The sequence below is a fragment of the Protopterus annectens genome, chromosome 9.part0 (genome assembly GCF_019279795.1).
Source record: "Protopterus annectens isolate FY-2018-M chromosome 9.part0, PAN1.0, whole genome shotgun sequence".
Classification (NCBI taxonomy): domain Eukaryota; kingdom Metazoa; phylum Chordata; order Ceratodontiformes; family Protopteridae; genus Protopterus; species Protopterus annectens.
In genome coordinates this window covers 1,262,660,289-1,262,688,262 of record NC_056743.1, presented here as the reverse complement: position 1 = coordinate 1,262,688,262, position 27,974 = coordinate 1,262,660,289, and the positions used below count along the sequence as shown (strand labels likewise).

The 27,974-nt window shown below is 37.7% G+C and overlaps 1 protein-coding gene across 1 annotated transcript in view; it reads right to left on the bottom strand.

Annotated features, from left to right (window-relative positions):
• LOC122810652 (extracellular calcium-sensing receptor-like) overlaps positions 1-27,974 on the bottom strand; it is a 275,375-nt gene that overhangs the window by 80,429 nt on the left and 166,972 nt on the right. The window contains exon 4 of the mRNA XM_044082224.1: positions 23,607-24,449. Coding sequence (XP_043938159.1) covers positions 23,607-24,449 — 843 coding nt within the window. The remainder of the gene's footprint in view (positions 1-23,606; positions 24,450-27,974) is intronic.

Below are 27,974 nucleotides of genomic sequence, written 5' to 3'. Positions count from 1 at the left end.
GGGAAAGTGCTGCATTTACCTTCAGCAAGTAGGAATGTTGTTTTTACAAGTACCAATTATCTCTAGCAGGTGTAGTGAGCTCTATAACTTCCGCTATAGCCCCCTATATAAAGCCCCCTGCAGCCACAGGGGTTTATATTGTGCTAATCTGGGTATCTGAGAGTGATGACTATGCAGATGCGGATTTAGTCCATGAATGTCTCTAAATCACCTTTTTAAACAGATTGCACCCAGTTGGATAACATCACATCCAATTCTACATGGCCTTGTGCATTAGGCTAATCACCTGCAGGATGCATCTAGCATGCATGGTCAACAGTATGGTACAGGGTACACGCATGTAGTTCCATGCTGTACCTACATGAAATGAACTCACTGTAATGCAGGCTGTATTCTTGACTCATAAGTCATTCCACACTATAAAGATGACCTGCCTGCCATTTACTATACCTCATAGTTCTTTTTTCCAATACCCTGCCATGGTACCATCCATGACATACCCCACTACAGAGCACACAACTGAGTAATCCCACATTGCATGTCAAATCACAAACTGGGACTGGTCACAAGATGCCAGCTATACTTCTCTGCTATGAGTCAACATTCAGATATAGGTTCATAGGATCATAGGTAGGTACTAGGCTATCGGCCCAAGGGCCTACATAAGCCTAGCCAGCAAGGTACCATAGCTTACTCCACCCAAGAAAGTTATTTTCCTGTGCCACTGTCCAGCAGAGACACAGAAGTGATCCCCGGGGTGTATTTCCTATTTCCCATACACTCATCAAGATTTTTCTTGAAGAGTGCTAATGAAGAACTTTGCTTGACATGGATGGGCAGCTTGTTCCAGAGTATAGGAAATCTCTGGGACAGGAATCTATCCCTCCAGCATGTCCTGTTTATTGTGGTGACAAGGTTTAGGTCCCTAGAGCATGTAGCTTGAAGGGATTGGGATTTCTTTAGGTGTAGCATGTCCAACAGCTCTGGGTTTGACATAGCTTTATATGTTAGGCAGAGATTACCTCGGAGTAGGCGATATGCTACGGAGTAAAGCTGGAGTTTTTTGAGGCGGTCAGTGTAGGGCATTTGTTTGAGGCCAGTAATCCTCTTTGTGAGGTACTTCTGTGGCCTTTCCAGCTGCTGCAGATGTCTTCTGAGGTACATTCCAAAAGGGGAGTTGCACTCTATAATGGGTCTAATGAGTGACGAGTAGAGCGGAACAATGACCTCTTTTTTCCTGGATGAGAACCCTTTTATGATGAAGTGTGCCATGTAGAAGGACTTCCTGACTACTATGGTGATGTGACAATCAAAGGAGAGACTACTGTCCACCTGGGTCCCAAGGTCTCTTATCATGCATTCGGTGTTAAGTAGATGCCTATGTGGTAGTTCATGGGTACAGAGTTTTTACCAAAGGGGATGACACTGCACCTTTTGGCACTGAGCTTGAGGCCATGGCTTTGACACCAGGCATCTGTCTCAGTGAGGCCCTTCTGTAGGATGTCCACATCATTTGGGGACTTGACTATGGCTCCTAGTTTGCAGTCATCTGCAAACTTCGTCAGCCAGAGGCCTTCTGTGTTAGCCTGTACTTCAGGGAAGTAGATACCAAACAGGAGAGGTCCCAGGATGGAACCCTGTGGCACTCCACTTGTCACTGCCTTGAGGTCAGATTTGGAGTCTGCAACTTTTACAGTGTGGGTTCTGTCAGTGAGACAGTTGGCAACCCATCTTGTGATGTAGGGATTTATACCTAGTTTAGTGAATTTAACTATAATTCCAGAATGGGGGATGGTGTTGAAAGCCTTGGCGAGGTCAAGATACGCTGTGTGAACCACCTTACCCTCATCCACAGCTTTGGTGACTGCCTCAAAGAAGTCAATCAGGTTCAGGAGGCATGATCTGCCTTTCACAAACCCAAACTGGATGGGATCCAGAGTTTGGAGGTTACCAATGTCTTTGTTTATGAGTTCCATGATACATTCCATTGCTTGCAGACCAGGCTCGTCAGGCTAATAGGTCAATAGTTCCCGGGATCAGTGGTGGCTCCCCTTTTGTGGAGTGGGATAACTGTTGCTGTGCACCATTCAGTGGGCACAAAGCCTGATGCGAGGCTATTCTTAAACATGGTGCTTAAGGGGGAGCCAGTTCGTTCTGAAGTTCGTGTAAAACGCAGCCTGAGATGTTGTCCGGTCCCATGGATGCTGTGTTTTTGGCTTTAGAGAATGCAGCTTTTACCTGCATAGCTGTGATTACAGGGACTCTGCATTCTTCCTGTATAGATATGGGTCCTTTAGGGGTTGAGAGGGGGTAAAGTTAGCACTGAACCGATCTGCCAGGATGTTGGCAATATCATTTGGTTCTGTAATTTTCGTGCCTTTGTGCTGTAACTCAGAGCAGATCTGGGTGTTGCCATCTACATTCTTGACATAGCTATAGAATGCTTTGTGGTTGTCCTTGGATTTAGTGGTGATTTTGTTTTTGTAGCTAGCTTTGGAGGATCTTATAAGGGATCTCAGCTTCTTACTGAGGCTGACCAGGGAGCTCCTCCACTCATGGGATTTTACTCTCTTTTGCAACAGTTTCTTCCTTCTGTTGTACAGTTTGTTTATGGCAGGGGGCCACCATATTGACTTCCTTTTCTTGGAGGATAGCATTTTGGTTCTGTTTGGGATAGCACGATCCATGCACTTGTGTAAGTGCTTATAGAGTACATTTGTGTAGGATTCAGCAATTGTAACTGTATTTTCCATCTGCATGGGTGTCGTGAAGTTCACCACTTCTGTCTTAAGAAGCATGAAGTTGGCTTTGGAGAAATTTTTGCTGTGGTTTCCTTAATGGGGGGTGGGGGCGGGATGTGGATATCAAAGGTGATAAGCTTATGGTCGGATCAGACCAACGAGGAGTTGACTTCAGGTGTGGAACACCGGTCGCTCATGTTGGTAATGACTAGGTCTAGGATATTGTTGCCCCTGGTTGGGGTATGGATAAGTTGATCTAGGGCATTGGAGTTTATGAATTCCAGAAAGCGTTGAGCTAAGGAGTTGGTACACAAGTAGTTTAAAAAAAAAACACAAACGGCCAGCATCAATAGTCCAACACTTTATTGTAGATGAACTAGAACATAAAAATGTCCCAAACATTAATCCAACCCTCAGACCGGTTTCGGCAATATGCCTTCTTCAGTGAATAATGAAACATGCCCAAACTTGAGCATCATACATATTTATATCCTGCATCAGCCATGCTTCACCAATGGTATAATCCGACCCCTGTCCATATAATGCATATTCATGAACCCAAAAGACTGCTTTCAAAAGCACATAAAATCATGTATATATCAAAGGTGATAAACCATTGTGAATACAAATACAATATATGTTCAATAATATTAACAAATATAAATGTAGATACAACGAGTGTACATCTTGAGATTGTTATAAACAAATGATAAAAATAAAAATAAAAATAAAACACAAGGTGGTATACAAACATGAATCAACCATGTCAAATCCCTGTCCACAGAGTATAGACAACATTATATATATTTTTACAACCCAAACCAATATCTCCATATAAACAAATGTGTACATATATATATATGTACAATATTTAAAAATGGAAAAAAACATGTGATAATTCAAATATAAATACAACAAAATTATCACACCACAATGAATTGGAGCTTGCCATAGCCTTGTACCAATAGGACAAAAGCTGATGAAATAATATTCATCATAGATGGTCGTTCAGACCAGGAGAAAACAGAGCTCCAAGATGAATGATCCAATATTTCTCTTTAAAACTAAGTGTGCTTTGCCATCCCTGTTGATGGCTTCTATCTCCTATAATCCTGTCAATGACAGTAAACATGAACTTAGCTGAAGGATGTTTAAGTGTATGTTGATAAAGTGCATTTGTTGTCTTTTTGTTCCGTATGTCACTCCTATGTTCCCCTATTCTAACACGAAGTGAACGTGAAGTTTTGCCCACATAAAAGGCTGAGCACTGACATGTCGCTAGGTACATCACCCAACTGCTGGAACAATTACCAAAGATTCTCAGATCATAAACCTTACTAGTATTAGCACTGGTGAATTGTTTGGTTTTGTTTACCTGATTGCACGATATACAATGCCCACACGGAAAAGTACCCAAAAGCTTATCCCCCATGATGGTGAGTTGTTTATATTTTGCTCCTCCACTGTCCTGATGTTTATAATGTGAAAAAAGGGAACCCAATGTTCTACCCCTTCTATAGGAAAATTGACATTTGTCACTCAACATCTCTCTAAAAAAATCATTGGCCAATAGAATATTCCAATTGTCATTAAGAACATTCCTAATAACCTGATGATTCCTACCATATGTGGTAACAAATCTCAAAGTAGAATCATGCAGAGTGGGTGAGTGGTCCCTATATTCCAGTAGTTGACTTCTCTGTTGTTTACCTGACCAATTACTGGCAGATAGAATATCGAATGGACGATATCCCCTTTCTAAAAATCTGTTAATTAGATACCCAGAATCCACACGCCACACCATCCAGCAATTGTCCAAGTACCTGCACCATATATCCATTTCCACCATGTAGATATTATGTGATGGATTATAAATAAGGCATTCCTCCAGGTAGGCCATGAATAGATCTGCATAAATGGGTGCAAAAGATGCTCCCATGGCCGTGCCCTGGAGTTGCCAATAACATTCACCTTGGAAATAAAGAATGTTTTTATTCAGTACATGTTCAGACATACAGATGATAAGTGTGTTAAAGCCTGGTGGGTATAATTCCGCTTTCTCTAACCAAAATTGTAAAGCTTGCAAGCCTGCCCAATGTGGTATACTGGTGTAAAGGGATCTAACATCCAGTGTGCACAATAGCCAATGTGATTCAATTTGTGTATCCTGTATAATTTGTAAGAATTGTGTGGTATCTTGGATCCTTGCTCTCACATATTTCAATAGAGGTTTCAACTGCTGAGTTAGAAATGCCGATAGTGGTTCCGTGAGTGAGCCTTGACCTGAAACAATCGGTCTACCTGGTGGTGATGTAAGGGATTTGTGTATTTTAGGAAGCAGGTATAATATTTGTTTGGATGGATCAGTAACTGTTAAATGTTGGGCTGTACTGCAGGGGATGGTGCCCTCTTCAACTGCTCTGTCGAGAAAGGCATCAATTTCCTTTTTAAATTTGGGTGTGGGATCTATACCCATAAACATGTAACATCTAGTGTCAGATAACTGACGAAGGCCTTCCTGAATATAGTAATCCATATCCAAAATGACCACTGCTCCACCCTTGTCTGCTTGGAGTATAACAATCTTGTTATTTTCTTTTAGTTCCATCAGAGCCTCCTTTTCAGCAGAATTGATATTTTCTTGCAGAATCTGGGATTCAACAGGTGGGAAATGGAGATCCCTTAGCACAGCTTGTTGAAATGTAGCTACATATTTATACTTAGGTGGCTGAAATGTTGATTTCTGAAATCTAAATTCAGTAGATCTTTAAACATTCGCTCTATTTTGTTCTGAAAAAAATATCTTTAAGTTAAGGCAGCAACAAAAATCCAACACATCTAATGCAGTTTGATATTGATCACAAAAGAAACTGGGTACAAATCCCAAACCTTTATTTAAAAGTCTTTGTTGATCCGCAGTTAACACAGTATGAGAAAGATTAAGAACATTGTTACACTCTGTTTCCCCTATTTCAACAGAACTTGGATCAAGCCATCTATTGAATCTGTGCCTATACCTGTTGGTATGTTTGCGCCCCCCTCTATGTCTGTTACCCCATCTAAAGGGATTGTAGCATTGGTTCGTTTCCTGGCAGGTGATTCTACAGATGGTGTACCTTCACTATCGGTAAGAGAGGATTCATCACCTGAAGTACTAGTATAGGACCTGTCATTATGTTTTAAAATAGACCTAGGCCTTTTCCTTGTCCCCCCCTGTTCACATCTGAACTAACATCCTTGAATCTGACTGATCTTTGTATTTCAAAGGGTCATCCTCTACTATAGTCCAAAACATCCCTGTTGAATTTTTTAACCTTCCTATCCTTGATTACTTTATCATATGCTGTTAATTCTTTGGACAATTTAGTTACCAAACTTTCATAATTAGTAGAAGATTCAAATTTTTTACATTCAATACTTAAATTCCTGACTTCTGAAATATTATTGTCAATGGCCCTCTCATAATAGAAAGCCAATATCCTGACAAAGGCCATTGATCCATCTTGTACTGCTTGATTCCATTCCTCGGTCAACCTCTGTTCAGATCTGCTGACCATCGGTCTAAGTCTAATACGAAGACCTCTAGGAACCAAATTTTTATGCAAATATGCTTTAAATAACCTCAGATGCCAAATATTAGCCCGTAGCCCTTTAAGGCCCTTTTCCAAATTTGAAAATGCTGTTTGGCATCCATCTTGTATGTTAATACTACTAACATTGGAGTTGCTGCTTGGGATGGAATCCAGACCAAATACTTTAATATCCTCCCGATCAACACACAACCACTCAAGAATGTTATCCAGATCCATGATATTAATAAAGGTATACAAAATTGTCCAAGGTATATATTTATCACCAGAAATAGCTTATATAAAGAAGCCAAGATGAAAATATTGATCAAAGAGTTGTAGAAGCATAAACTAAGGTATAAGGACAAGAAAAAGGCCCAGCTATTATAGATACCATATAGGTTGGTGACACCTACTAACCACATATAAATATTAGGACAAGTCCTTATACTGTATGTTCAGATTTCCACCCCGTATTGTTAGTATATTCACCACCAAGCCAAAAAACCTAATCAGTTATAACATATCACCAGACTAACAACAAATGTATATTAATATAGCCTATAGTTTCTATGTATAGACCAAATTATTTATCACATGGCCAAACAACCATTTGGATATCAGTAATTCCATATACCAACAAATGACTGTTGTGCCCAATACTTCCGTATACCCCTTGTGTATGCAATTGAATATATTTATGAATCAGTTGGCTATACCTTAAACAATAAATCAGACAAGACCAACACAAGGAGAACTAAAGATCCTATTCCGATGTGCATTCATGTAACAAAATTATTTCCCGAAGGACATGTAGGCAAAATACAAATGCCCTTTGGCAATTATAATATATTCATGGACCATAATGGTAAGACCCAGTTTAGAAAATGAATTATTCAGGCAAACTTTTCAATAAACATCAGCATATGTTATTCAAACATGCATCAATGGTATATAACCAACTTTGGGTTTGTTTGTTATAAAGAAAGTAGTAAGCCAATCGAATAGATTAATAAACAGTTCAATGAAAAATTGATGACATTATATTCTACTCATATACTGTATTGAATCTTAATCGCATATAGATCCAAAATTAGGATTCCTTATTAATAATAATGAACCTATAACCCCCACAGGTACAGGCTTCCTTGTGACAAATTATAGATGTTGTTAATATTCTAATATATACCCCAAAAAGTCAATATATAAGCCAATGTCGTTCAGAATTATTAGATAATGTGAACAGTTTCCCAAGAATGTCCCGGTCCACAAGTCAGGAATGACTTGCAAAAGTTAAATATCTCAATGACCATAAAAAAAGGCCATATCGACATAGGTATTAGAAAACCTTGACTACCCTTCAAAAATACTGTCTACAATTGTACAAAACAGCTGTCTAAACCATCTATATTGACCCTAAAATACAAAGAGGTGATCGGTGATTAGTCAACACCAACCTACTAAGCACCTGACAAATACGTATGTCTGTAAAATTATAGGAAAATTCCTAACAACCCCTCATAAGTGTTGTTTATATTCATCAGTATACCCGAAAAGTAATTTGACATACAAATGCAGATAAGGAAATCCTATACAGTATATGATGTATCATTAATGTCCCGGTCCCCCAAACGAACCATGAATGGCTCCCATATATATGTTGTTGATAGTTCCACGACAGTCAGTATAGGCCCAAAAGAACGTGGATATTGAAAATCTGTAGCGACCCGCAAGGATTACTGTCCACGATTAAAGTAATGCTGAAATCAGTTCCAAAAAGGGAATTCCAGTTACCACATATGTCTTCCGAAAAAGTCAGCCCGAAACAAATATACCACCACGTGTAGTTATATCACCAGTACCTTCAAGACGCTGCTATGAACTCCCCATGTATCCATCCAAAAAAGCCAGCCGACCAATTCCACCAAAACATCCCAAATGTTGAAATAAAAGTATAGATATATCCACAGCAAAGCGACTGATGAGAACAATTAAGTAAACCAAGTGAGGAGTCCTCTCCTACCGATAGTGAAGACTAAAACGCCAACAGCGAGAACCAACAAGACAAGTAGAACACCACGCCTCGCAGTACAGCATGCACGGCCAAACCATTAGTAGAAAAAACACAAACGGCCAGCATCAATAGTCCAACGCTTTATTGTAGATGAACTAGAACATAAAAATGTCCCAAACATTGATCCAACCCTCAGACCAGTTTCGGCAATATGCCTTCTTCAGTGAATAATGAAACATGCCCAAACTTGAGCATCATACATATTTATATCCTGCATCAGCCATGCTTCACCAATGGTATAATCCGACCCCTGTCCATATAATGCATATTCATGAACCCAAAAAACTGCTTTCAAAAGCACATAAAATCATATATATATATATATATATATCAAAGGTGATAAACCATTGTGAATACAAATACAATATATGTTCAATAATATTAACAAATATAAATGTAGATACAATGAGTGTACATCTTGAGATTGTTATAAACAAATGATAAAAATAAAAATAAAAATAAAACACAAGGTGGTATACAAACATGAATCAACCATGTCAAATCCCTGTCCACAGAGTATAGACAACATTATATATATATTTTTTGTTGTTTTGTTGCACAGATATCAATGTTCTCCATTTTAAGGAGTGCCTCGAGTGAGTGCATTTTGAGATTTAGACTTTTAGCATTGAGTAGCATTACCTTCAGTTTTTGTTTGCCTGTTCCTGTTATGGTGGTGAATTTGTTATTTGAACCCTGCCTAAAAAAGGCACTATAGGGGCAGCAAGAGCCTTAGCCAGTATCCAGAATCCCAGGGGCAACAGGTGCAGGCCATCTGTGGCAAAGCATCGTGGTCTGTCGACCATGTCATCGCAAGCAGACAGATACTGGATCTCCTTAGAATGACACCAGAAGCTTAACCAATTGTTGAAGTCAATCATTTTGTCCTTGTACTGTGGTATCATTCTGGGCAATGGCAGAATGCCCCTCAGGGCTAGGGTCATACCTGCCTGGGCTACAAGATCGGAGAGCTCTTCCATGTCTCTTTTCATGTAGTCCAGGGAGGTACGTCTCAGGTCATTCACACCAACATGGACAATGACAGAGTCATATTTGTACTTGGTGTGGAGTGACCTGAGTGCGTGGGTTATATGGCAGATCCTGGCACCCGACAGGCAGCTGACAGTAACCTTCTCCTTGTCTAGCCTGGTAAGTGGGACAATCAGTGTGCTTGACTATAGAGTCAACTATGACTAGTGTGTTGGGTACATTGTTTTGCCTTATCGGCTGTGGTTGAGTGGCACACTGACTCTGTGGGCTATGTGTCATTTGGGTTGTGTTGGGGGATGGAGGTTGCTTGCATTTCTGCTTCGGAGGTCTCTGTTGCTTAGACAGATTATTATTGAGAGCCTCCACGAATGTTTTTGTGTTACTGTGTGTGGATTTTGGTGGTGTAGATTTAGTGAGACTATGTGATGAGTGTGGTGTGGTGCAAATGTTTACCTTCTCCTCATGACCGTCAAGTTCAGTCTTGGTTGGAGAGAGCTTTACCTCCAGTTCGGCTAGATAAGTGCATCTTTTACAGGTTGTAGTGTTGGGTGGTAGGAGCAGAGGGTTTTCAGTGTACATGTGGCAATTTTTACATTGCCTCAAGATGCCCAGATTCATCAGATAGACAGGAGAGAACACTGGGAGCTGACCCTTCCACATGCCTGAATAAAAAATATTTTCCTCTAGATAAATGAGGAAAGTGAGTACAAGAGCTGTTTTTATCTAAGCAAGTGAGAAAAGTAAGTACAAAAACTGTTTTCCTCTAGGTAATGAGAAAGATAGAGTGCTGTAGTAATTAGTAGCTTATTTAGTGATTGCAAGTTCTGAACAAGTGCTGAGCATGAACAAGCAAATTTAAGTGCTAAAACTAAGAAGCTGTATCTGCACTAGACGAGTTACAGGACAGAAACAAGTGCAAATGCAGGCTTTCAAATCAGAAAGTTGAGAGAGATGGAAGAGATTGCCCAAATGGCCAATAACTACAATATCTGGGCCAGAACCACTCCTTATGTGGTAGACAGGTTACCTAGTGCTTACCACTCCCACTGAAAAGCTAGAAGGCTTCCCTCCAACACAGAAAGGCTTGGGGGGCTCAGAAGCTTACATACAGTCCTGGATACAGGAAATCTGTATCTGGAACACTAGTTACAGGAAAGGTAGGTGAGCTTAGAGGATTCAGTGGTGATGCAGACGAAAGTAAGCCTTTACTCCATTTCTTACATCGTGACCACTGGGACCATTCACTACATGTGGAGTATGATGGTCCTGAGTATGAGATTGATGCCTGGAACTCTCTAAACAAGGTAGACAGTGCTGGAGCTGGCATCCCACTCAATGGCAAATAGTGCTGCTGTCATTAAAATGATTTAAGAAGGTATCCCGGCCACCTTGGCAGAGTAACAATGCTGGATATCAAGTTTATTTAATTATTAGTATTTGTTTAAGCAGACAGTCTATTATCATTTGGGGAGTCAATGATTGCTCCTAGCTTGTAGTAATCTGCAAACTTAGGCAGTCAGAGCCCTTTAGTATTGGCTTGTACTTCAGAGAAGTAGATGCCAAACAGGAGAGGCTCTACCAATAAACAGTGGGAGAATCCACTAGTGGTTGGTCTCTTTGTGAAGTAACTTCCCCTATTTTGATTTCCTGTGTCCCATCTGTGAGCAAGTTGACAATCTAATAGGTGACGTAGGGGTTTAGTCCAAGTTATTTAGATTTTCTACTAAACCTGACTGGGGGATTGTGACAAAACCTTTGGCAAGGTTGAGGCATATGCTGTGTACTGTTTTATCTTCATCCATTGATCTGGTGGCCATTTCAAAAAAGTCCATCTGATTGGCTAGCATGACCTCCCCTTGACAAATCCAAACTGATATGGGTCCAATGTTTGGAGGTTCCCTATGTCCTTTCTGAGTAGATCTATGATAAGGTTTTCCATAGCTTTGCATATGAGACTGGTCAGACGTATAGGTCTATAATTTCCTGGGTCTGTGGAAGCTCCTCCCTTATGCAGGGAAATTACTGTAGCTGGTCTCCATTCACTTGGTACAACACCTGTATGAAGGCTGAGGTTGGACAGTATAGTTAGAGGATGGCTAAATCATGCTTATCCAAAATTATCCAAAACTAAATATAGCTCAGGGAAGTCTCTGTACTCCTGTACTGTTGCAAAATGTGGAACTCCCTCCCACCCAAAATTAGGACCAATAAATAATCTCAGTTTTAAAACACAGTTAAAATCCTATCTCATCAGGTCCTGGATCTGTAATTGCTCTGTCCCAGTATAACTCCTAAAAGGCAACTCTTGTCAAAATTATCTGACCCAGGATAACTCTTATAAGACAATTGTAGCTATAATAAAAAGTAGCTGGTTCCATTTTTTTTCAGGATTCCCAAGAACCATAAAAATGTATTAATGCCACCTTTTAGACCTATAGTAGCAGCCAGTGGTTCAAAACCCACCCACTGGCTTTATTTGTGGATACTTCAGTGCAACATATTATGGGTAAAGTACAACATCATGTGTAAATATTCATAGGAATTCTTGGGCTTTTGAAACAGGACTTGTGGAATAAGGATTTAATTTTTTAACAGTTGATGTAAAAGACCTCTTCACTATTATACCTAAAGAGGAGGGTAGTACTTTATTCGAGGAAACCTTGTTTCGTTTTTCAGATCTTGCACATGAACAAGTTACTCTGATAAGTGAGATTATGAATTTAATACTTGAAAATAATTTCCTTTATTTCAAAGGAGAATATTACCAACAAATCAGGGGTGTAGCTACGGGGGCAGTGTGTGCCCCCATATATGCAAACCTGGTTCTCCTGGGATGGTAGATCAAGTATGTAATAGATGGCCCTTTCTGGCATAGGATAAAAAGTTATGCAAGATTTTTGGATGATATTTTTATCCTGTGGGATGGGCCAGAGGAAGAAATACAGAAGTTTATGGCATATATGAACCAAACCACGGATTTCCTTGAATTTACTTATAATTATAATAGAAAAGGGATTATTTATTTGGATATATATATTTCTCATGGCAAAAGTGGATTTAAATCAGTGATTTATAGGTAGGATACTTTCTGTAATGGATATTTGCACTTCCAAAGTAATCATCGTTAGCACAAAAAAGAAGTATCATTAAACGGCAAGCTGTTAGAATAGCCCATATGACTTCACACCTGGAAGATGTGAAAGCAGAGTTTGATAAAATATCATACATGTTCCAGGAAAGAGGGTACCCCCAGACCCTAATAAAAGAAGTTTTGGATGAGGTCTATGCAAAGTGGGGTGTTGTATATAAACCATTATTGGGTGAAGGATTGGTCACTAGTAAGGCTATGAGCACTGGTCATAAAAAGTAGGTTACATATGAAAAGGGGTGTGTGCTACAATATAACCATCTTTCAGATGAAATTAAGGAAGCATTTAGAGCTAACTGGAATATCTTTAGGATAAACCATGACATTCTAAACAGGGTGGGTAGTACAACAATATTTGTAAATAGTACAGGACCTAATTTTAAACAGTTATTTGAGAATAAGGTAGATCCTATAGATATGACATCCGTAGGTACACACCCTTGTGGAATGTGTAGTCAATGCTCATATATTAATAAAGAAAAAATAATTTCCTTGAATAATAAACTGGGTAGTCAGGTGTTATTCCAGAAATGGAATTGTTTGACAAGTAGAATAGTATATTTGGCAATATGTTCATCTATGCCAACATTTTTATGTAGGAAGAACAGGATATATGAGCATCTAAATGATATCAAAAATAAAAAAGTTTATAATGCTCTATATAGACATGTTCATGTTTGCCAAAATTTGATAAATTCATGTTTGGTATTCTAGAAATAGTTAAAATACAACCAAGAGGGGGTGACTGGAAAAATAGGCTGAAAAAGAAGGAAACTGAATGGCAGTATAAGTTGGCTGCTATGTTTCCACCAGGCTTAAATGATTTTATATCCATTGCACCCTTACTACATGAAAGGGCTAGTCAAATATAATGTATTTTATATCAGAGTATATTTAGTGGGATATACATTTATGCTGGTAATATTATGGTGTATGCATTTTATATGGTAATTATTTTTAGTAAAAGAAAGGTAATAATTTTAGGAAGAAATGTGATTTTTGTAATGGTGTCTTTAAATATTGATTACTGTTGTCATGTGACCTGCATTTTTAACCGACAAGGTTATTTAAATGCTTTTGACTTTTGTATGAATATATTCGGATGAAGTCTCACTTGATATAAGATGAAAGCACTAAATACTGTGCGTTATTATTAAATATTTAATTCGCAGCTGGTGGTGTGCTGTTTTGGAACCAACTACTTTTTATTATTTTTTTATTATTTTTATAAGTTTAACAGTGTTGTGAATTTTATAGACAATTGTAGCTATATTATCCTCCTTATATTCTATTATAAGGGCCTTCAAAACTTCAATATCTATGCATTTTTTCTTTTCTTTTTGTAATACAAACTTTACCAACCTTATAGTATTTGCATTAAGTTTTTCCTACTTAACAATGTTGTCTTAATTAACAATTTTTGTAACTGGAAGCATCAACAAAACTAGCAAGTCTTTTTAGACTGTTATTTCTGTATTTTTGTATTTTGTCCTTTGTAATTTGTACTATAATGGATGTCATATATTATCCAATAAGCATGGAACATTCTGTGTCTTGTTTTTACATTTTGTGCAAGAACATGTGTCATGTATTTTGGCTTATTGCATGGAGCATTTCTCCCTAGGCCTCCTCTGAAAATGGGTAACCCCTGCCCAGTCAGATTTTCCCAGTAAACAAATGTAAAATAATAAATAATAATAAACAATGCTTCATGCTATTTAAGATGCATCCATCAGGGTATATTAATGGTATTTTTTGGGAGAACAGAGAGTTGGGGGTGAACAGTGGTAGTTTATTTATTTCTTTTTTTATTTAAAAGGAGTTGTACTTTGTCGAGCCAAGCTTCTATGGAGGACACAGATTTCTGGGTTAGCATTTGTAGGAGGGGTAGTGTCCTTGCAGGACATATTAGTGTGGAATCATCAGCATATTATACTATGGTGGCCTCTTTGGCTGCTGTGTTTAGATCGTTAACAGTAGTGGCCATAGGATAGAGCCTTGTGGGACTCTGATGGATATAGGAAGAAAGCAGGAGACATCATCTTGCCATTTCCCTGCTTGGGACCTCTTAGTGAGCATGACTTAGCCCCTCCCCTAACTATACTGTTCAACCTCAGCCTCCAGAACTGAACCGAAGGAAATTAATTAAGAGAGGAGGATGATAGCCCATAAGAAGAGAGTTTAATTAGGAGAATATGATTACTAACTGTGTTGAATTCCTTGGATGCTTCCAAAATAGGGCTGAGATTAGAAGACATGAATTTCTATTGTGATTTATTATGTCTGTTAATCTAAGAAGGACAGTGGTTGTACTGTGATTAAGTCTGAGACAATGCTTTGAGGAAGAGAGGAGATTATGAGAAGTAATATATGTAGTAAGTTGAGAATGAATACATCTTTCCAAGATTTTTGATAAGGGTGGGAGAATGGCAATTGGTCTATAGTTTGTGAGCTTGGTTGATGAGCCACCTTTATGGAGGGGTATTATACAGATTTTTTTTCCAAAAGGTGGGGACAAATTTTTCTTGGTTAGAGAAGTTTATTAGAATTGACATAAAATATTCAAGTCTATATGCAGTGAGTTTGAGCTAGTCAGACAGAAGTTGGTTGGGGCGGTGGTTGTTGTCTTGAAGGTGTGTAGGTATTTTTTAATTGTAAATGTTGGCACTGCAGTGAGTGTGAAGACCTGATTGTAGTTTCAATAATTTGGGTGGGATGGTTGAATCTGTAGTAGTTTTGTTTCGTAGGAATAAGCTTACTGTATTTATAAAATGTAAGTTAAACTGCAAAGCAATGCTTTGTGAATTATTGGTTGGGTTGGGAATGGACCAGGTTGGGTTTATTTTCCAGGACTGAGAAATGTATATATAGGTTTCTGGAAGTTTTTTGCTTTGTTTGATGATGAATTTGGATGTCGCTATAATAAGCATTTTTGTCCTGTTTTATGCATTGTTTGCTATGGTACCTTAACTGCCTATATTGTTGAAGGAATGTTTGAGACTTGGCTTGTAGCCATGACTTCAAGGCTTTATCTGTAGGGCACTTTAGTTGCTTTGTTTTTTTTTTTTTTTTTTTTGTCAAACAAGAGGCTGTTTTTTAATTATTTTGGTTCTTAATGGTGCCTACTCTGCCAGTATATTTAGAAATATTGTATTAAATATGTCTATGTTGGAACAAGTTGAAAGTAAGTTTCTTTGTTGAATTTATTAAGTTTGTGATGGTTAAATACTGATGAACCTTGTGGGGATGTTTGTGGTATCTGATTATGTGGCTTATCCAGTGGTTGCATAGGGTATTGAGTAGGGTGCAACTTGTAGCAACATTGTTTGGGGTAAATATTAGAATCCAGTGTAGGATGGATTCTTTAGATGTGGCCTTGTTAATTCTGGTCAGAGTGCTGATCAATTGAGAGAGAGAAACCATATAGCTGAAATTAATTTGTTGGGTTTTCTAGGGCCAGCACATGTTAATATCTCCTAACAACATGGGTTCCAGTCTTATGTTGGCAGAGATACAGTGGAGGATCTCTTCCAAGATGGGAATGTTATTTTCTGGTGGTATTTATCGATGTATAATGGTTAGAGATTTATGAGTATTCAGTCTGAGGAGTAAGATGAAAAGTTCAGCATTGTTGAAAGTGTATGTAGTGTCATTGTAAGTGGAGAGATCTAAAACACTTCTGTAGAAAATAGCAACTAAACTTATTTTTTTGTTGGTTCATAGGTGTTTACTAGGCTAAAGACCACAAGGGCCTTTTTAGCCAAGCTATGCATCCCAAATCTCTGACAAGTTCTGTTACCCTTGATAAGTGCAAGCAGGGGCTTAAGAAATTAAATATTTACAAGCAGGGACCTGGGAGAGGAACTATTTACAAGTTGCTAGTGTCCATTAGAGACATGGGTGCCAAACCAGGGATGAATTTCCTGTTACCCACCCAATTGTCCAAGTTACACTTGAATTGGGTTAGGAAGGAACTCTGCTTCATATGGATGTGGAGCCTGTTCCAGACATGGGGTAGTCTCTGGGATACATACCTGTCTCTCCAGCAGGTCCTATTTATATCACAGGCAAGGTTTAAATCTTTAGAATGGGTAATTCTGGTGCTGTTTGTTTTGTGGATATGTAGGAGGTCCATCAGAGTGGGGTGTAACAGTACCCTGTATGCCAGGCATAGATCTCCCCTCAAAAGCCTGTAGGAGACAGAAAACAGGGATAGGGCCTTGAGGTGGTCTGCAGAGGACATTTTACGTATGCCCTGTATTCTTTTAGTGAGGAGCCTCTGTGGACATTCCAATTGTTGGATATGCCTGGTTAGGTACATCCCAAAGGGGCATTGTACTCAATAATAGGTTTAATGAATGCTGAATACAATGGAAGAATAACTTCCTTGGACCTAGATACCATACCTATGTTTATAAGTTGCACAACATAGAATGATTTCCTCACTACTGTAGACACATGATGGTCAAAGGCTAGATTACTGCCTATTTCTGCCCCTAAGTCCCTGACTACTAGGTCAACTCTAAGGGGTGTGTTGTCAGTATGATAGTTACCAGGGGTGGATGACTTTCCGAAAGATGCTATAATGCATTTCTTGGCATTTACTTCTATCTAGTCTGAGTATATTACAAGCTGGTGTGAATATTTCTATACCTTTGGTAATTGGTTTAACCAGGTTTCTGCAGCTTTGAAGAGATCAGGGGAGTAGTGGTCTATACAGTCATGAATTTCTGTGATTTCATTATAGAGACTTCTCAGGTTACTTTGTAGTATTTTAAGTCCTAGGTGATTGGAGAGGTAGACTGTTGCTGATTCAGGAAGTGTGGCAGATAATTTGGCGGGTCTTGGTTAAATTAACTGGGCTGGGATTGGGATGTAGATCCCCTCCCTGTATTATTGTCCAGTTAGCAATGTGGCTATTGAAGAATCACTTATATTTAGGCTTCAGTTTATAGATGATTTTGCAGAAGTATAGCTGTTTGAACCAGTGCCCTGAGCCAGTACTATGAACCAGTTTTCCACCCCCTCAGCTCTTCAAGTGAAGAGAAAAAAAAGCACTTCAGTCACTGTAATAAGCCAGTCAATAAGTGATCAGCTTATTACAGTCAGATCTATGCTCTCCCCCCACTCTTGTATTCAAGAGCGAAAAAAAAAAAACATTGGATGTTCCTTCAACAGGCAAGTGGCCAGCCAAGTGGCCAGATGCATGACACCTCCCCTCCTGATCCAGCCATTCAGGTCCCATTTCTGTGTCCCTGCCCCAACCTCCTTTAACATGCCCTGTCTGCATGGAACACTACAGCGCTTGTGCGTTACTTAAAAAAAAAATCTCCTTTTTAAACTGTAGAAAACTGCTTGCTACAAATGTAGCAAACAATTGCTACACTTTATACCCTGCCTATCTGGAGTGCTACAGTGCTCAGGTTTTATTTAAAAAAGAAGATTTTTTTTTTCTTTTGAACTATAGCAAAGCAGTTTCTATGGATTAGACCACACGTGGAGTGCTATAGTGCTTGGGTTTGATCACAAATGCAATACTGGTGTTTAAAAGCTGGTTTTGCATTAAAGAAAGATTTGGATTGGCTGATCATGCCCCCCAACACTTTGTGCTTGTAGAAATTGCACTTCTTGCCTCGCACTAGGTATGTTACTGCGATTTTGGATAATGGTGGTGCATGTGCTGCTTGCTTGTATTTCAGGGTGCTTACATAATTAATGTCAAGTAGGCTGAAGGTGATATTAGGAAAATGCCTTGTGGTAGTCGTTACTGTATTGTGTGGTAGGTGTAGGTAAGTAACAATGGGAGAGAGACTTGTGTAGATGGTTGAGAGTGTGAGTATAGCGAGAAATGCTAGCGACAGAAGACAAATCAGAGGCATAGTTTGGATTTAGAAAAAATGTATGGATAGGTGACAGCATGTGGTGGGAGGAGTATGGAGGGATGCAGTTACAGGTAGTAGAGATTAATGGGAGGAGTGGAGTAATATGATAGGTAGGATTGATAGGTAGGTATGGGGATCATACCTCTCAACTGTCCAGATTTTTGCATCATGTTTTTGGTCTACTCCTCCTAAATTTGTGGGGGAGTTTTGACAAATCATTGGGATGATCTGATGATTGAAGTCACTAAATCATAACATAGATTTGAGTTTCAGACTTCAAATCCTTCAGAAAAATGTATGTTAACACATACCCTGTTACTTTGGCAACTTTCCAAGTTTATAACAGCAATATTTAAAAGCTGTCCCTGTTTTTAGGCCTTTGTCTTCCCATTTTATCAGGCTTTGTCTAGATTTCAGATTTCTTGCAGTAAGAGGTTGCGAGGTATGACGGGGATTCATAGGTAGGTATGGAAAATATTGATGTGACTGAGGGTGAACTTATATGGTGAGGAGTCTGTTAGTGTAGAATAGGTATGGTAAGGAAGGATAGTAAGAAAAAGGTACTGGTTTAATTGTGTATGCATATGGAGAGATTGAGGGTAGGGGGGTACAAGCAGCATAGAGAGAAATAAGGGGAAGTCTAAGAGATATTATAGAGGAAGAGATGAGAGATACATATTCATCCGATTCTACTGTGTGAGAGAAGATTGCAGGGATGAAAGGAAGAAGGAGTTTTGCAAAGGAACAGAGAAGTACAGTTGGGGGAGGGGTCTAAGTAGGAGAGGATATAGTACAAAGCAGTACAGGAGGAAGAATGGCAGTTGGAATAATGCTAGATGTTAAATGGAAGAGGAGAAAAGAGACACGGGGGCTTCTTTGATAGTAGTAAAGTTGTTTGATAAGGTATACAGAGTGAGGGGCACAAGTAATAGGTGTATGTGGGAGGTATAATGGTAGAGTAAGTTGGGATGGGTGGAAATTGGGGGTATGGTAGGAGAGCAAAGCAAAGCCGAGTATAGTGAGGCTAATCATAGTGGGTTTCTCAACCTTAAGCTACTTATTACAGAGAGCAATTAGTTTATGGCTGGTGCTCAACAATTAGAAAAGATTCACAAAGATGGTCAACTTTTTGTACATTTACTCAATCCAGACAAGAAGAAGCTAGGGATGTGAAGTAACTGGCTTACACAGTGTAATCTAATCGTCAAGTGACAAGGCAGTGGCAAATTTGTTAAGTGGTCCTTATAGTGTGAGTAGTACATCTTTTTGAGGAGTATCACAGCCTTTTCATAGCATGGGACAGGCACATATTTGAGAAGTTAAAGTTAATGTACAGCAAGGCTCTTCATTTTATGCTTATTTACACTGCAAAGTGACAATAGTCTCAGTGGAAACTTTAGCAGAGGTATGTCTTATGGTAGCATTCCTAATATGTACAGAAAAGGAACTGATGTAATGTCCACAGACTCTGAAAGGAAAGAAAAAGAGAAAAAACTCTACTAAACTGAAATTTTATATGGAAGCAATAAAGTTAATAAATAGGTAGTTAGCTAACTTGTAGAGCTGAATGAAGGAACATGGTGAGTCAAGTCAAGAGAAGATGGACTATTCTGAGACTAAACAGAAGGTAACATATTTATATATGTAAGGTTAAAATAGGTTTAGCAGGTGATATACTAATAAACAAGCACAGTAATACACTCTATAAAGCTAATATCAGAACATACCACTACACTGCTAAGTACATTATAAAACCATCACTTAGTAAGCCTTTATTGAATTAATCAATATTTCAAAAGAATATTGCATACACCAAAGCATCAGCAATTAAAATTGCATACATAAATCTTCTCATTAAAGAGCACAGGCTTGACAGAAATAAAGCTAATCAGATTTGCATAAAATCAGTACAAATGCAACACAGACTTCCAATGTCTTTACATTGTTCTATACAGTCTTAGGACAAATAGAAATGTAATAGCACATAATGCATACATGCCCTATGAAGGAAGATGGTGACCGAGTGGATGTGAGGACCTAAGTGATGTGTGGTTTAAAAGTACATTCTGCTACAATGATCCAGACTTGAAGTGGATAGATATGGGTAACAGTCCACTATTCAGTTTGGTCATCATGTGTAGGCCTCAAACATTGCAGTTTATAAGCCCTCTCTAAGGAACACAGTGAATACTGTACCAAACCTGAAAAATCAACAATCCACATGATCACACTGTGAGAAATCATATATCCTATAGTTGCCTGGGACAAGTTACCTCAAAAATAAATACATACTGTGCCTGCTTAACCTTATAAACTCAAGAATCCTAAAATAGCTTGTAAAAACAAACCAGGGCAGATCATATATTGGATTCCATCATAACTAACATGCCATCAGTTTGGTCTGCCTTAGTAATCATATCCCCATCTTGGGAAACCAAATCACAGCGCAGTTGTACTACTCATTTAAAGCTGGTTCAGCCATGTGCACAATGCTGCCACCTTTCCAGACTTTAAAAAAGTTAACCCCTTAAAACTGGGTACAAAATGTGAACATACTTTAAATAACCGTGACAGAACAGCATAAGAAACCTTCAAGGAATTGTATGATATGCTTCATAAGTGCATCACCAACTACTTCTCCATATAAATATGGTGAGATACTCAAAAGCAAACTTGAATGGTAGAATTCTAAAATAAATAAACTATATATTGGGTAAAAAAAACTTCTCAAACTAGTTAATGTTCTTTTCTGCTTCAAAGAAAACCACACACAGTCAACACAGAAAAAAGAATTTCCAAAACCAAGGCATCCTACAAACTTTAAATCACTACCAAACCAAAAGATAACCATAAAGCCTTTTATGTTTATATAAAGAAATGTAAGTGTGATCCTCAAGACTGTAGTACCTTTCAGGTCAGTGGTGTACTGCACTGTTATCTCAAAGATATCACCAACATCCTTGATAATAAATTTAGCATTAATTTCAGCAGCTCACGCTATGTGGCTACTTCAGTGTGACTTATTGTTGGCAACCCCACTGTGCATAACCTGTAATTAAAAAAAAAGATTCAGCTTTGTCTAAGGTCAAAAATATCAGTATCTATGGAACTGAACACTATTCTTGATTATTTTCCCTGCATCAAGCAATATCTTGTAACTACATATCTTAACAAATGTCTACACAAACATCTCTAAACAGACTCTGTCCTCAGCCCATAATAATAGATGTCAGTCATCTGTACCCATGATGGTGGATCCACAGTTAATTTAGAAATCTTTCAATACATCAGCCTTACCTATGACATCTGCAAGGTTAACAAAAATATACTGATAGAACTGGTTCAGAAAAATACAGGCAATTGATGTCTCCTAGTTATAAACTAATATGGATCATGCCTTTTACACCTCATCAACTTCTTCAAAGATGTCATAGGTGTACTGACCAATAGATTGTTACTGCATATGGCTTAACCCAGTCTCACAAAGACATTTGGTATAATCTGAAATAAAAAAAAACATAAATAGTTTGTCTAAGGTCAGAGCGAGTCTACTACACTGCCAGCTGGCTCACAGGAAGAACTCAGATGGTGAAAGTGGATATCTAATTCTCAGTATCAACTGAGATAACCAGTAAGGTTCCATAGGATATTGTACTCAGATCTCTCCTTTTTTCTCACATATCTGAGACTAGTCCAACAACCTCGGGATCACCAGGCTTGCTAATGACTACAAATGTAATACAGTTCTTCTCTCTCTCTCTCCCTCTGATGTTTTGGTACTTCAGCATGTGCTACATACAACCCAGTTCTGGTATAAAAATAATGGAATGATATTCAATATGTGAGTATGCAGCATAGTCACCCCTGGGAACTAACCATGTGATAGCATATGAAGTCATATCAGGGAGGACCATTTTGTCCAGACACTGAGATTAAGGTCCCAGGTACAATTAAAGAAGGTGACTTCTTGTCTGATCAAGTTGCCAATGTGATTGGTATGATTCATGATACAGAAGTATTCATTCTATTGATGGATATCACTATACTCATTTGCACTTCACCGGGTAAATTGTTGAGTAAAATGTTCCTGCCTATATGATCCTGACAAAAGTTAAGGTTTAGCTATAACTAAGAAGATTGATGCATCTGGAAGCCTAAATTACTCAGGCTAGAAGAATTATCTCTGAGAGGCAGCCTGTGCCTTGTATTTGAGATCATGCAAAATCCATTCCTATCTAAGGCTGTTAGTCTGAAGTTAAAAGATAGAAGGACTAATACATGTTTAAATACAATTAAAATAAAAAAAGTCTGTTAACAACAGTCTTATCACACAACACCTCTCTGACATTTGGAATAACCTCTCACCCTCTTTAATGCACAGTCAGTCTCTCCCCATCTTTAAAAAGAAATTAGAAAATTACATCAGTGTACATAAACTTCAGTATGGGATGAATGTGGTCAAGAATCTCACAGCCAACTAGGCCATAACCTTTGTACTAACTTATGAGCCTAAGGCCCTGTTTGCATATTTGTAATTTTGTTTCATGCTTCTTTACTTACATAAAGCTGAAAACTATTTTGTCTTGTATTTCTGATAAGTCATTAAAAATATTGCAATTGTTGCCCTGGGAAACCTCTAGGCAGTCCCTGAAAGTGAGTAAATGTTGTGTCATTGGCTGTTCTTGGTAAATAAGTATGATTAATAAAAAAATGAGTAAATAAAATAAAAACGTGACTTAACATTCAAGACATGGGAAAGGAGCGCATTCAGATAACTTGGAAGTTCCTTATTAACATCTCTGCTCCCTTAGTTGAGATCAGAAGCCTTCTAATTAGTTACTACATAATGCTAATCAGTTGGATGAATTGCTCAAGCACTTTTAGTGAGGAATTTCATTGAGAATCACATTCATCCTACCTATCATACATATTTAATGTTAAACAGCACCTACAAAAGAGACAGCTTAAGCCATCTTTTTAGATGGTTATGCTATAGTGTTACTAGTTCAGCAGCTATGTATCTGATAAAGATTACCTGGCAGATGCAACTGTCAAATCCTGGGTAAACCCTGAAAATGGTGTCAACATTAGGTACGGCCATTTGCACAAGCTGTGCACTTGTAATGCAGAAGCTCATTTGAAAATATGTATTTATTTTTTAGGAAAATTAAGAGAAGAAAAAAATATATAATATCCTCTTACCTTCCATGGTTGGAACTGGTAAAGGTCCACACAAGTTCCATTTTTAAATGGTCCTTTACCAGGTGTACATAAAAGCAGGTCATGTAAAGCATGTACAAAAGAATACAATGCATTATGGGTATTATAGACATGGCGAAAGTTGTAGACATCATAAACAGAGTTGTCAAGCTGAAACAACTTCTCTGCCCCTGTGCAAGGAATTACATTCTCGATTATTGTGTTTTCTAAGGGTATTTGGTCGGTATTGTTGTTTGGCCACCTGCAGCTGAAAACTGTCTCCCAAAACTCATTAATAAAAATGTCAGTAGAGTACACAGAAGGGTGAATGCTGTACAAGAACTTGACAAAACCTGGTATCTCACCACGATGAATGGCCAGTCCTAGAGTACCATTAAGAATCAGGGAAAGTTCCTTTTGAGAGAAAGCAGGTGAGATCATCCACCCAGCATTAGCAATCCAGACTTTTCCTGATAGTTTCTGCATGGCAATTTGTTTCATAAATGGAACAACTTGTGGAATGTTGGAATAGATCACTACAACTTTGACAGACGACTTCAGAACCACATCCACAACCTGAAGCAACTTAGTCCTGGAGAAGCTAGCAGATATTATTTCTGAGAAAGCAATACAGATACCAGCTCTATTAAATTCTATCCTCAATCTCTGGCTTCCAAGCATTCCATATTCGTTGTCTGAGACCAAAATTCCAACCCACGTCCAAGAAAAATGAACAATTAACTGAGCTATGCCAAAGGACTGGAAGTCATTATTAGGAGCAGTTCTTAGAAAGGATGGAAACTCTGTCTTATCACTTAATGTTGAAACAGAGGAGGCATAACTGATCTGAAATAAAAATATAAATATTTTATTTAACTAGGAACTTTAATAAGGAACTCAAAAGGCAAAATTATTTCTGCATCATGAAAATGCACTTTTCATTATATATTGACATGGGGTTCATTAGAAATTGATCAGTATTACTTCAAATATTTAATATTTTTTAACAAAATCTTGTTAATAAGAACAACTATAACAAACATATGATAATGCTATGTTGTTTTTTCAAATACTTTTATTAAAATTTTCAAAGTGTAACAATAAAACATCACTTATAGAGAAATACAGGCATAGTAGAACAAGAATTTTAACAATCAGTAAAAATAAAACACAATCACTATGTGTACAATAGAACAATTTACACAATGTACATGAGGATTAACAATACTAAAAAAGAATGATTTCTCTTTAAAAAATATCTAAGAAAATTTGACACAACAAATTCATACTAATCATAAGATAATAAAAGAGACCCAAATAGTTCACATAATATAGTTAAAGATAAAGACACAGTAAGATAAAATGATTGAGCAATAAATAATATATTTGTTCAAGTTACGAGCTCTGAATGGTCAAAGGAGTTGTCTAATAAAATTTTTAGTATAGTTCGCCAGTTATGAATCTTATTTATATATTTGTGCTCAAAGGAGGTTATTTGGATAATATTTAAAAGCCTGTGAATATTTAATAACTACTTCTATGATGTCATCCCAGTTCAAAACTTTTAGATTAAGACAACTTTGTGATATGTACAGTTTTAACAGTACAAAAATTATAATTAATATGAACACATTGTTTTTGTGTATTGGGAAGGGTGGAATGATTAAAATAGCTAGCTGACATGAAATATATTTAATTTTATAGAGAGTGGAAGGGATTTTTGAGATTAATATTGTCCATATTTTTAACAAACACACATTCCTAGAATATATGCAGGATATCTGCATTGTGTGACCCGAAATCATTACAGATCCCAGGGTATACAGAAAAACATATACTCTATTTAATTGGGTGACTGAGTGAAATATATATTTTTGAAAGGAATGTATTTTACTAAGATTTCTATTGAGAAATCATAACAGTTTGGAATTACCATTAATGGGTCATAATTAGATCAAAATTTATGAAAATAAATACATAATATGTAATTTAGAATTCAGTGTCAAATTTTAAACTTTAGATTGAGCTTTATTTTGTTGCAGTTTAGATAGGAAATCCTTTAAGAAAACAACATTGAGCATATCAGTGTGATTATATTTAAATTTTGAGTTAATTATTCTTACTATCTAGTTCACAACTGAAATGGTACCCCTTAGGTAATTTCCTTAATTGTCTGATTACTTCTGGTAATAAAGAATTGCAAGAGACAAAACTGAAACCTCTTTTGATTTTAATTAGGGAAAATAAAGAGAGAGCTAACATTTGATTATTTAAAAATATATCTGGATTGTAGAAAACATAAACAAGACTTGTCTAAATGTAAGCATTTCATTAAGGCCTGAAATATGGTTTTCATTTCAGAAAATAATTTATGTATCTTGTATTTCTAATCACTTGCTTACTTAGAAAATGATAGACAAGGGATTACAAGTATAGGATTTAAGACAGTTATGACAAATGACTATCCATGCAGGATACCAAGGATCCTTAAGGCAATCCAAGTTTAGAGATTACCATAATTTGTGTATTGATAATTTAAATTATATAAGAGTAAATCTGTGAGGGCCAGACCACCTTGTTTTCCAGAAAGCAATAAGAGTTCAGGGCCAGTTTAAATTTTGCAATAAAAAATATCAGAGAGCCAGCAAACTGTAGCATTTAAATATTTATTCACTTAAATGTCTAAATAGCCTTGTACCGTAAAAAAGGAAACATAAACAGACCAGTTTTGGCTATACAAAGTGCATAGCCTTCATCAGTGTTAAAAAACAGTGATACAATTGCTTCCTTTTATAATCTGATCCATGAGTGAATCCTTGGCTAATTGGTCCATCACAGATGCTCATTAAGCCCTGGTGGGAATAAACCACCCAACTTTATAATCCATTTCTTTTCTTTATTATTTAATATTTGGTGCCATCCTGCTTTGTTTGACCTGTTGCCAGTAATTTTATCAATCATCATAAATCTGAAAAGTGCGTCTATGTGTCCCAGTAAATATTTGTATAGTGCATTGGTAATTTTCTTTGTTCTAATGTCGCTATAAAGTTCCGATATTCTGAGTCTAAGGGGTCAAGTGGTCTGTCCAACATAGAATGCAGAAGAGGTACATGTGGCAAGGTAGACCGCCCAATCTGTCCCGCAATTAGGAAAGAATGAGATGTCAAACATGTTGCCAGTATTTTTACTTGTAAATTGTTTGAATTTCATGACTTTGCCACAATGAGTACAGTGACCACAGGGGATGCAGCCCATAAGTATATTACCCGTTAAGGTAGTTTGTGTTGAATCATCCTTGGTCCTGAGAGCATGTTTGTAATGGCTGAAGTGTGATCTTAAATTTTTACCTCTTCTAAAGGAAAAATATAATTTCTCCTGACAGAAATCTGGGAGTTTATTATCCTCTAGAAGAATATTCCAGTGCCTGCGGACACTGTTTAACAACACATCAGTATTTCCTCCATACGTGGTAACTAGATGAATCTTAGATTCATCTGCTTGTTTCTTCTCCTTATATCTCAAAAGCTCTTTCCTATCAAGTGTGGCCACCAAATTCCTGGCATTGTAGATGTTTCCCATTTTATAACCTCTATCCTTAAATCTGATGGTAAGTTCCTGCTTATAATGTTCATAAGTGGAATTGTGTGAGCATATATGCTTCATCCGCAGGAACTGGGATTTCGGAATGTTCCTGCAGATGTTTGGCGGATGGAAGCTGGAGGCATGAAGGAGAGAGTTATATTGAGGATATTTGTGGTAAACCTCAGATTCCAGTGTATGATCATTATTCCTAGTAATTAGGACATCCAAAAACATAATCCTGTTAAAATTATAATAAACTGCAAAATGTATGCCCCATTTATTTTTGTTGAGGTACCCCACAAATTCCATAAGATACTCTACATCTGATCTCCAAACTAGCCAGCAATCATCTAGATATTGTCTCCAGATGTCAATCTCCTCTAAGTAGATATTATGTGTATTATCATAAATTAATTGTTCCTCTAGATGGGCCAAGAAGAGGTCAGCATAGATAGGGGCAAAAGAAGCCCCCATGGTCATGCCTTGGACCTGCAGATAACATTTATTTTGGTAATAAAATATGTTCTTAGTTAGAACATGTTCCACAAGGCAGATCAAGAAGGTATTGAACCCTGGTTGATACATTTCTGACTTATAAAGCCAGTATTCCAGTGCTTCCAAGCCCGCCCAAAGAGGAATGTTGCTGTATAGTGAGGAGACATCTAGAGTGCACAGTAGCCATTTCGGTTCCATCTGCATCTCAGAGATCACTTGTAGAAATTCCATGGTACCCTGTTTTCGGGACTGAACCCATTTCAATAATGGCTGTAGATGTTTTGTAAGGAATTG